Source organism: Paramormyrops kingsleyae, chromosome 8, assembly GCF_048594095.1.
Source record: "Paramormyrops kingsleyae isolate MSU_618 chromosome 8, PKINGS_0.4, whole genome shotgun sequence".
In the NCBI taxonomy this organism is placed as follows: Eukaryota; Metazoa; Chordata; class Actinopteri; order Osteoglossiformes; family Mormyridae; genus Paramormyrops; species Paramormyrops kingsleyae.
In genome coordinates, this window is record NC_132804.1 from 27243017 (window position 1) to 27255117 (window position 12101).

General features: G+C 41.8%; 2 protein-coding genes across 2 annotated transcripts; one reads left to right on the top strand and one right to left on the bottom strand.

The window, feature by feature from the left end:
• Window positions 1-1961: 1961 nt before the first annotated feature.
• Window positions 1962-5622, top strand: LOC111837476 (troponin C, slow skeletal and cardiac muscles). Its single transcript, XM_023799561.2, has 6 exons — window positions 1962-2095; window positions 3599-3629; window positions 4152-4298; window positions 4501-4615; window positions 4703-4839; window positions 5302-5622. Exons 1-6 carry the CDS (start codon window positions 2072-2074, stop codon window positions 5331-5333), a joined length of 486 nt encoding a protein of 161 aa, XP_023655329.1. The 5' UTR covers window positions 1962-2071; the 3' UTR covers window positions 5334-5622.
• Window positions 5623-9687: 4065 nt separating this feature from the next.
• rpl29 (ribosomal protein L29) lies at window positions 9688-11657 on the bottom strand. The gene is made up of 4 exons (XM_023799546.2): window positions 11560-11657; window positions 11104-11153; window positions 10954-11018; window positions 9688-9873 (listed from the first exon to the last, which is right to left on the bottom strand). Exons 2-4 carry the CDS (start codon window positions 11138-11140, stop codon window positions 9775-9777), a joined length of 201 nt encoding a protein of 66 aa, XP_023655314.1. The 5' UTR covers window positions 11141-11153; window positions 11560-11657; the 3' UTR covers window positions 9688-9774.
• Between the last annotated feature and the right edge of the window lie 444 nt (window positions 11658-12101).

A 12101-nucleotide genomic window follows, 5' to 3' on the forward strand; every position in this document is an offset into this window, starting at 1 on the left:
TTTATAAAACCCGCCAGGACGCCCCGGACAGGACGTAAAAAGTGGACATGTCCGATCAAAAGAGGACGCTTGGTCACCCTAAGTTAGGGAGTAAGGGCAGATTCTGTTATCTGTTTATTTCTTTGTCTTTTGAGGTAAGGTAGGTTTATGTATGTATGTTAGTTAGTTAGTTGTTTGTTGGTTTGGTCTCTACCCCCCCACAAGGTTTATGGTATTCTCCCAAGATTTTGTATTTTTTTTTTCCGTTAAAGACCTTTGTAGCTTGTGATTTCTCCTTTTTTTATTTTTTATTTATATTATGGTGCCCTAATAACCCCTGGACCACTTAGTTACACACAAGAAAGCTCTTAAGTTAGTTTCATTACTAGATATGTTTACATTTACAATACTTATTATGTTACGCATATCCTTAGCCTGACATCCACATATCACATGTGTTTATAAAGTGTGCTTTAATACGTTTAAAGCATGTGGGAGGGGTATTTTAAAACTTAGACATTTTTTTTTTATTATAGTTTTTTTATATCATGGATTTTCACCTATCGCTGATGGGTCTGGGACGTAAGTTCCGCGATAGGCGGGGGATCACTGTATTTCTTGTCATTTTTGTATTTGCTGTTTTTTGTATTTTCTCAACTTGGGGCAGAAGAAAGCTGAAATATAAGACTTGTAAATGTGCTGTGTTGACTTGATTGTATATGTCATGTCCTCAAAAATTCAACTTTATTTTTCTATGCTGTGTGCAGTGCGATACATGATTTCTCCACCAGAGAGCACTGCTCAGCTCTCCAGTGTACACTTCACTAGGAAAAGACCTCATCCATTTAACACTGGATCCATTATTACTTTACAAAACAGTGAATACATAGTGTTAGTTACAGTGGCACTACTTTCTCAGCCATTTGGGGGTGGAGGTTTGAATCCTGCCTGCATTCTGTGTGTGACGTTTGGATGTTCTTCCTGTGTCCTGTGGGTTTCTGCTCACAGTTCTAAGCCATGCAGTTAGGCAAGTGGGCATCAGAAGTGTACAGCTCTGGAAAAAATTAATAGACCATTCTATATTTAAAAAAATAAAAATTGCATTTTTAAATCCGGATTTAATCCTGACTCTGCTGGCAGAAGGCTACACTGTGAGACAGGCTGCTTCCAGGCTCATAGCTTCTAAGACGGCAGTACACAAGAACAAGGTGAAGCAGGAGACACTGGGAACGACCAGAAACCAGCCAGGTAAAGGGCAGAAGCGACTTTCTAATGCCAAGGATGACCATCAACTTATCCAGCAGTGCCTCATGAATCGGAGGATGACCTCAAGTGACCTTAAAAAGGAATGGGAAACATTAAGTGGTGTGAAGTGCACTGCTAGGACAGTTCATAACAGGTTTTAGAAGCAGGACTGAAGACACATAAAACCAGGGATGGAGTTTGCAAAAAATGTGTATTTTACACATAAATGCGGTTTTGCTGCGGTCTCTTAAGTTTTTTTGAGCTGTATGTGTTCCGTGGTGGACTGGTACCCCACCCAGGGTATACCCCTGCCCTGCGCTTCCTGGGTCAGACTCTGTGGTTCTGCCAAGGATAAACAGTTCAAATGTTGCTACAATGTAACATTTCTTTGCATTTGGTTTTACATACAGTACACAGTGGCATACAGTGACTGCATTTCAGAAATTGCCTGCTTTGTTAATTTGACGCTGTAATTCTGCTTGGCCCTGTAGTGAGTACACCCCCTCCCCCAAAACGCTCTCAGCTGCCATGCCTGCTAAAAAGCTACATGTATCCCTCCAATTAAGGTATAATTAGGGGGACATTCAGCAGGAATGACCTAGCCTGGCCCTTGTTCCATTCCATCGTCCACCCGGGCCAGAGGCATTGTGTTCTGATATCTCTGGGTCTCTGACGGAGCCTTCGGGGTGGGAAGGTGAGGGGGAGGCTGGCGGAGTGACGGACCCGCCTGCGCTACCGCTCCCGAGGCTTTAAAACCACCCCCAGGAGCAGGAGACCCCCCATCTAGCTCAACTCCTCTCCCCGCAGGCACACTGCACTTCAACGCCACCTCTGAAGCATCTTAACCATGGACGATATTTACAAAGCAGCGGTGAGTCAGATACTGTGATGTGAATGGAGATTTAACCCATTGTTCACACAATAATAATGTCACTCCGTAATTCAAATCCATGTTGGGTATAATTTTTTTATTTCTAGGTGGGGATATGAATGGGACAGAAAATGTATATAGATCGCTTTAGTTTTTACATAAATACACATAATCAAAAGCATCCTATGACTGAAAGCTGCATTGACTAGACGTAAATAACCATGCGACATTACACAATGTGTAGTATTGATATTCTTGGAGATACAGATACTGTACACCATACTGTAGTAAATAAATATTTTTGGAATGGACATCACTATTTCTTGTTGATCTAGAGCTAAGAAAATTATTAAAGTGATGATTTTAATGTAATATGCCACTATAATGTGAAAATGTAATAACACTCGCAAATTACAAACATTTTGTGAATGACTGCCTCTTTAAAACAATTATGTCTTTTGAGGGGACTGGGACGAAGTCGACATATGATTTTGCAAATAATTAACCTGAATAATACATATTTTGCACTTAAATAACATTCATGACCCGCACAGTCACCAGGAAATGATGGTATACTGTAGATCAAACTTCTTTTTGAGAAACATCAGCTCATTGCCAGTTTTGTCGAGCTCTGTTACGTTCTTGTAAAAATGTATGGTTTGTCCCTGAAGGATTATCAGCCTTGGACAGGATGGGCTCCCAGTTGACTTTGGGACTAATTCCATGACTACAAATAGCACTGATGCCTTGCCGTAGCTAATTTTGGCGACCCTCTTGGAAGCATTTACCCACCCGCATGGTGCCGGGGACAGAACATGTATTTTAGATAAGCCCAAGATAATCTTTTGAATTCCACAATTATCTGCCAGGGCTGCTGCGGGAGAGTCCATCCATCCTGTCCCTACATTACCTCCTCTCCAGCCTTTGCAGAAGAAAACTAAAGCAGACGGTTACGGAAGTGTAGGAATATCTGGCACGACACTGGGCTCCTTACTCCCTAATCACCGTAAAACACCAGACAATAACTAACAGAAACAGCTGTTCCCCTCATCCATTCTCCGTCCACTTTTCCCAGATTAGACCTACAGATACACTCATTTGAAGGGTACATGTTGGGTTCCTTGCCGGTTTATTGCTCTTATGGCTGGTATTTTTAGCACGTACTGTACCAAATGCTAGTTTACACTCTCCGCATGCGACACATCGTAAAGCTGTTTATTTTTCCCATTTTTATCCTGTGACTCACCAAGTAACATGTGATGGTGTAAACAAATACAGGTTCAATGTGCGTTATTTTTCTGTTTAATTTCTGGCCCTAGTATTTTTTTTTTCCAAAGTGATAATAATAGTAAAATTTCTGAAAATACTTAAAGTACCCTAAGCTAACAGTATATTACAGGAGCCTGAAAATGAAATGTTTGTGGATATGCTGAAAATGGAGTGGGTACAAACCGAAATAAAAGCATGAAAAGAAAATAATTATAGCTATTGTATTTTTAACAGGTTGAGCAGCTCACGGATGAACAGAAAAATGGTATGTAGCGTCCCTCCGAGCAATCAGTGACCCCCTTTCTGTACATCAAGGGAATAAAACAGCATGTGGTGCTGTCTTTCTGCCTGTCCCCCCTCCCCGCCGTTAAATCCCTCCGCCTGACAAACCACAGTTGTCGCCAATTGGGAGAAGCAGCATCCCTTTTGTCTATTTAGCTGCTACCCCCGGGGTTAGAAGGGCTGCCCTGTCCTCTTGTGCCTTCACAAGCTCAGTACAGCTGTATGCTTAAGTCTGAAATAGGAATTACTCTCATACTCCCAGTGCCCCGCTAGAATGGTCTGTGGAGTCTGATGTTGACCATAGTGGAAGCTGAACAGTAGCATTATTCACTGCATTTGTAAAAAAAAAAACAAAAAAAAATGAAATAATAATAATAATAATAATAATAATAAATAAAAATAAATAATAAACTATGTACGTTATTTTTGGTAGCAGGGATATAGCTGTACAGTAGATGACTTCCATGGTTCTCATTTGCTGACGGCCCCCTCATATTTACTGCAGAATTCAAAGCTGCCTTCGACATATTCGTCCAGGATGCCGAGGATGGGTGCATCAGCACCAAGGAGCTGGGGAAGGTCATGAGGATGCTGGGCCAGAACCCTACACCTGAGGAGCTGCAGGAGATGATCGACGAGGTGGATGAAGATGGTAAAAATGCTAAATCCATGTCTACAAGTTAGCGCATTCTGTGTCCCAGGATGCATTGCCAAGTAGAGTTTTCTTCTGATTCTTTTCATTATGTTGAAAATCCTTTGTAAGTTGAAACTTCGAGTTGAGTGGTCATTTCAGGTCACATGAGCTGCTTGACACAGTAACTTGCAGAGTTAGTAAGGAGGGGCCTGGTTTTCAGGGAGCGGCACGGTGGACTTTGACGAGTTCTTGGTCATGATGGTGCGGTGCATGAAAGATGACAGCAAAGGGAAATCTGAGGAGGAACTTGCCGAGCTCTTCAGGATGTTCGATAAGTGAGTATGGGCTTCAGGTTAAGGTCATTAAAGATCCGCTAAAGAGTGAATGCTAAGCTTATTGTCCCGGGTGTGATACTCGCCTAGGAACTCGGACGGGTATATCGATCTTGAGGAACTGAAGATAATGTTGGAGGCGACTGGTGAAACCATCACTGAGGATGACATAGAGGAGCTCATGAAGGATGGAGACAGGAACAACGATGGAAAGATTGATTATGACGGTAGGAGATGGCGGGTGACACAACTAAGGGCTGTAAACCTGCCCCCCACTGCTTGTTTGCACGTTCTCTCTGCGATGTTCAGGTTCCCTGCCTCAGTCCTTAGCAGGTAGGCTAATTAGTGCCTCTAATTGTGTGTGTGTGTGTCCTGGGCATCCCGTCCAGGGTGTGCTCTCATCTTGTGCCCTGTGATGCCTGGCATAGGCTCCAGGCCCCGTGACTCTGCTCCAGATAAACAGTTGGAGGACGGACGGATGGATGGATGATTTCAGAAGACCTGAAATTTTGTCATATGGCTAGAAAATCCAGAGCAGCATATAAATATACTATTAACAAATCAGTTTAACCATTCTGTAAGGAAAATATATCGAGTTTAGTAGTAGTTTGTTTAGGGCTTTAGTTAGGGGGAAGGCGGGTTTATCAATTTCTCTGTGTTCTTAATACCTCTTTTCTCTCTTCCTACAGAGTTCTTGGAGTTCATGAAGGGGGTGGAATAAATATGAGAAGAGCTCCTGTCTCTTGATGTGTGAATGTTTTAGCGAGATTCAAAAAAATTCCTTCAAAGGACTGTGTAGGCTGGCACTATTGTCTATCAACAATCCAGCTCAATGACTCATTCAGACTGACATTATTTACATCTCTTTTTTGTATATTGTTTTGTTAAAGGTGTATTACATGATTATATATTTAGTTGAGATCTGATGCAAAAACCATAGCTAACTTATAAAAACCACGTTTAAATGTGCTCATTTGGATCATACATTAAAATACAGGCATGGGTAAAAATTATGGTCATGTTTTATTTGGGTGTTTAGAGTTGGTTTATCTCAGCAATAAATGCATTATGTAAGGGCATTGAATGTTCTATGAATGCATTATGAAGGCATCATGAAGGTACAGATAATGTAAAGCATTACCATATATTCAGCATATCTTAAGATTTATAAAACTTAGTTACAGGAAATATCTCAAGCTAGGCTCTGGAACTTCGACCCCCCCACGTCCAGTTACAGAAAATGGATGGATGGATGGTAATATCTCAAGCTTGTAGTATTGTACAAACTAATAACATTTAACTCAAGGCTTTGAAACACTAATAGTCAATAGAATAACTGAGCTGAATGCTTTGAAATTAAAATGAAATTACTAAAGGTGTAAAATAAATCTTATGTTTATTAAATTAGAATCCACAAGGGGACAGGCTATCAGAGAACTGGCCAACACCGCTGAGAGGACCAGTCACTGGCTGTGGCTGAAGAGGGATGACATCACTCGGGCAGCTAAGGCGATCAGCTAACCGCGAGACACACGCCCAGGCTTGATCAACCTGTGGTGGGCCTGCCTCAGCAGAGGGTGTCGTGATGAATGGCCGAAACACCCTGTGAAGCTGAGGCACACAACTGATGATGTGTCCTGCTGGATGCCATCTCTCATAGCAGCCATCCCTCAAGACTTCCCCATTAGAAGCGATGCAAACATCAGGGATTGTGACACCTAGTCCATTCATTGAATCATGCATTCCAAGAGATGCTGGAGTTCTTTGGAGGTTTGCGTTTCACGGGTAGTGGTGTTTATGGAGATAAAACCTTGCAATAAGCCAGCACACAGATGGCAACAGTAGGCAGAAGCAGATACTCCAGGATAATGAACATGGCAAAAGAAGAAAATGAAAAAGGGTCTTGACAAATGTCACACAACAGCATTTCTCAATCACAACTGGCAATGTTGGAACCCAAAAACCCCAAAACATCTTCTAGGTGCCTGTCTTTGGCAGCACTGGGCACATGGCTGGGGGATGCCAGATGGTTGCATGACATGCTCACACGTGTAATGATACACTATAGAGAAACTAATTAGCCTCTTGGCATGTCTTCAGCCCGCAGGAGGAAGCCCATGTCACATGGGGTGAACATCCAAGCCACAACACACAAGGTAATGGACTATGAATAAAAGCAGAATATTAGTATAATCTGAGGAATCATCTTGCACTCCCAACTGCTCATGTTTCTCTCACTCTCTAACACCACGGATCGCATCTTGGGCCAGACTGACTGGCATCTATCTAGCTGGCAGGTCAAAGAAAGTCGTCACTTAACAGCATCGGTCATGTTCTTCACTCCTGTGTTGCCTGCATTTCAGTCCTACAACATTACCTGGTCTGGCTTATAGTCCTACAACTTCATATTTTATGTATTTAGCTACTGCTTTTATGTAAAATGATGCACAATTGAGAAACTCAAGGTCAGACAGTCCCTGTAGCAGTTGGTGGCTAAGGGCCTTGCTCAAGGGCCCAACAGTGAAATCACTCTACAGACAAAGGGTTTTAGAATTTGGTGATCAGTGATCATTGTTGACACACCACAGCACAACAATGAAATGTGTCCTCTTCATTTAACTCGTATGTGACATAGCAGGGGGCAGCTAATTCAGCGCCCAGGGAGCAGTGCTTGGGGGCTGTACCTTGCTCAGGGTACCTCAGTGGTACCTTGCTGGTCGGGGATTCAAACCAGTAATCTTTCAATTACAAGTGCGCTTCCCCAACCCTTAGGTCACCACTGCCCCAAAACACTTGGCAGCAGTGGGATAAACCAACAACCTTCTGATCACAGGCACAGCAGCCTACACACACCACCCATTTCACCCTCGAAAGGTGGGGTCTCTTTCAGCATCATGCCTTCCAGTCACCCAGCCGTTTGATGTCTCTCCACCCCTTCAGTCACCACAGCTGAACTGTCAGGCATGTACGGGAATATCTGGGAACAATGCCAGATGCGGCATTTTCCACCTCCAACAATCACTTGTGGGTTTAGTAGGACCATCAGTCAACGACAGCGCCATAAAAATTCCAGTCAATCCAGACGGTACAGGGCATACCCACTGCAAGTGGTAAATAGGAAAAACAACCATTTAAGTAGCTTTCACCATTTACCTATAGTTCAAACTGGCAGGAAAGTAAGTTTCAACACATGAACAATCCAACTTTCAACCACTTATCCAGGACAGGGTCATTGGTGGGGCAGTCATTGGTGGGGCAGTGGTTGGAGCCCAACCCAGGCAGCACAGGGCACCCAGCAGGGGTACAGCATGGACAGGATGCCAATCTGTCACAGGGCACAGACACACACACTGTCTAATTTAGAGATGCCAATTAACCTTACCGCTTTGTCCCTGGACGGCAACTGCAAGAACCGACACACGCCAAGTATTCTCTCCATGGCTAGCAAATGCTAGGAATGTCCTCTTTAGCTTCATTAGCAAGCCTACAAACTTGGTGCAGTTGTTAAGCTGCAGCTATGAATAGACCAGGTGATGATGGGCTCTGAGAGCTTGGGGGAACGGCGACACATGAGCCACGGACAAAGAACACGACACGTAATTAGCTACGCACCTGAACAGCTTATGAAGTGTCATGGAGCAAATGGTGAGCAGCTTCTAAGATGTAAAATATCAAACACGCTAAGCTGCACTAGTTCTTTATAAGGCCATGGATGTTAATGCCTCTGTAATTACCAGATCAAATCTTTACTTTGTAAAAAAGCAATGTTGCTAAGTATTTATTTCTGTATTGCAATATTCTATTTTTCCAGATATTGTGCATTGTGTACCGTCTTTGTATTACATGTATGTTCATCTGTGCTGTATGTACTCACTGCTGTATGCTCCACAATCAGTCAAGTTCATCATAATTTTAACAAATCAAAGCCCCTTTAGAAACCCATAACTCAAATATGTAGCCATATGGCTCTTGACAATGTCGTAACTTTTAGTAGCTGGCATTCACTCCAGTATGACAAAGTGAATAAAAAACCTTCCTTTACATATATATACTGTATATACACACACACATACAGTATATATGTTCAGACACACAGTCACTGCACTTTATTAGGTACACCTTGCTATTACCCACTTTTGCCTTCAGAACTGCCTTAATTCTATGCCTGCTGCATGCCCCATGCCCAGTCACCCGTTTCCTGTTTTTATCTGACAGGAGTGGCACCCGGTATGGTCTTCTGCTGCTGAAGCCCATCTGCTTCAAGGCTGGATGTGTTCTGTATTCAGAGATGCTCTTTTGCATATCTTTGATTGTAGCAAGTGGCTTTTTGAATGACTGTTGCCTTTCTATCAGCTTGAACCAGTCTGGTCATTCTTCTCTGACCTCTGCCAGCAACAAGGCATTTTCACCCAGAGAACCACTGCTCGCTGGATGTTTTTTCTTTTTCGGCTCATTTTCTATAAACTCTAGAGATGGTTGTGTGTGAAAATCCCAGATCATCCGCAGTTTCCAAAATATTGATACTTATCCATTTTCATCCATGCAACTTTATCATTACCACCGGAACAGAGGGACAAAGGCTTGCGTGGTGCATGTTTGACAAAGGATGTTAGGTATTACACATGGGAAAAGCTCCACATGACCATTTATGCACTTACATAAAACTGGGGTCTTGCTTTCTATTGTGCTGTTTTTCCATATCGCTCTGGTTATTTTGATTTAAAATAAGGTTTTTATGACAGATGCATTGGGGAAGCTGCACAGAATACAAAACTTTGAGTTGTAAATTATTGTATGAATTGGCTACACCATTCCTGGATTACAGTCTTTTCAAATTCACATTTTCCCCCATTTTTGCTGCCCTTTCCCACCCATTCAACACTAAGTAAACAAAGTTAAATGACAGGGAGATGCACATAAAAACGCAAGAAACATGAAATAACTGAATTACACAAAGTATATTCGGGTAATGAAGATAGGATTACTCAACTGATCTTTAGGCAACATCTCAAAATGTTGAAAATCTATTATAAAGATTTAAGGATCCATAAGAATCCTGTGAAATGACAGACTGCTTTCAATCAATCCACTGCTTTATTCAAGTATAAAACTTGAGTCAGATGGAAACAAACAGTCCACACAAGCACTGTGACGGCCCCAGTTTATTTGGCAGCTGCCAGCTTTGCAGCCCTCGCCTTCTTCAGTCCTTTCTTGTTGTGCTTCTTAGCAAATCGCATGTTCCTCAAGAATTTGGGGTCAACCTACAAAGAAAGGGATTCTGAATGAGCAACTCTGTGAACTTCCAAACAACTGAGGTACATTCAGCAATCAAAATTTCCAACCAAACCTAGTGAATGAGGGGAAAAGCATACAGAAATCACTATATGAGGCAAAAACGATTAAAGCAGAGCACAAACTCACCATCCAAGGGTATGTCACGAGTTTAATGGAATAATATCACTAAACACAATTCTGTGCTTTTCTGCATAATCAATTTCCAGCTAGCTGCCCAGTTCAAACCTTCAATCCCACCTTATTTTGATTACAGTGCAGCGCCCAGATCTAGCAACCCATGTCAAATATTAAACAGGCTACCAGCTTCACCCACAAATCAAACACGTTATTGTCAACCTTTGGGTCTTATAAATAGAAATTGCTGTTAAATCTGCCAAACTCAGGCTTATCAACAAACGCACATGGAAGGAAAACAACTTAAAGGACACTCAGCAGGCATCAAACAGTGCAACAAACCGGCCAGCTGAGAGATACTGGAGGGAGGGAAGCCACAATTTGTGCAAACTGCGTAATTAAATTTATACAACTAAAGAAATTGCAGCAAGAGAAAAATTTACAATGCATAATATATTGACTGTTCAGAAGTTCAGAATTAGTTCAGTATTTAAGGAATATTTTTTAACGTGTACAAAAGAAACTTTTGCAAATGCCCAAATAAACCACTGTCCAAAGCAACAGGCACAGCTATCTGTAAACACCAGGATTTGAACAGATATTCTTCCTTGGTTCACCAGCACATATCAGGAAGTTCAGCTCACTTCAGCGAAGGTTTAAAAGCACTGTCTATAAAGGGTATCGCCTTTATACCCACAAGATTTCATTCAAAGAAATCATAGAAACAGGGAAATTATTCTCCAGGGAACTGCTCAAAGCAGCCAAATTAAGTGACATTTTCCCGCTCCTACATTAAACCAAATACACAACAGCCTGAGCTACAACTATTCTTATCAACAGATACGATTTTAAACCATGGCATCAGTCATCATTGATGAGACTAGCGATTTCCAAGGCCAGCTGTTAAATATGCGGCGGTCTCTTGCACTTACCCCCTTCAGAGACTCGTATCTGTGAGTCCTCGGCTTCTTGATGCCGTTTCTGTGAGCTTTGCGGGCTGAAAGGGGCACACAACAGGAAAAAAAACTCACTTCGATTGAACATTGAATTTCTAAATGACGCAGCTTGCTTAAGTAACTTACATTGGTTGTGGGTGGTGTGGTTCTTCGACTTTGCCATTTTGATAGTCTAGCTGCAGAAAGAAATACATAAAGTAAGGCGACCAAGCGATGAGGGCCGCTCCTCCATACAACAGCACAGGTTAATGCGCGTTACATTAATGTTACTGCTTTATTTTAACGGGGCTCAAGCATACATAAGGCTTGTAATATACTACGAATAAGTACAAACAGCGCAGTCTGGCAAGACAAAATAATCAAATAAGTCAAGTTTAACATATGCTTGGCGAACGGCAGGGAAGGCTACATACTGAATCAAATTTTGTCTCGGGCAAAGCAATCTTTCAAAAAATACACAATTCAAGTGGTTGTATATATGTTATCGTTAATTAAACTGACTTCAAACATCACATTTTCTTTTCATATACTTAGGATTAATCAGGGTTTTCGTAAGTAAAGTGCTGAATAAAAAATATACACCTTCCACACGTATAGAATCCCAATCGGAAGAGGAAGAACTAGCGCGGAGGATTATGGGAAATCAACCGAAAGAACTGAAAGAACCATCGAAATCACGGGTGTCAGTGATACTTCCGGTTTAGATTGCAGACATCAATATGGTGGCAGGTGCACCCTAAAATTACAATTTCCAGCTCTTTATGTTGCTTTTTACTTTTGCATGAAATATATTTTGTTGTTAATAACATGTATGTGACTTGTTAATTTTAGTAAATTGTGACAGGCTAAAACTTTTGTTATATGAGAAGAATTGTTTAAATTGGATCGGTTCAAGCCCTGAGACTAGAAACTATCCATCGATCCATTTCTTTCCTATACCCACGTGTCCTATGCAGAATCCTGGGAGTCCTGGAGCATATCCAGGGGCACCCTGGATGGGGCACACAGACTATTCAATAAACACTATTATTTAGAAGCTATTCAGCCAAATAAAAATCGCTGAATTTAAAAGGCTCAAACCTGTTATGTCATGTGTTATTTTTTTTTTTCCAAAAGCCATAACC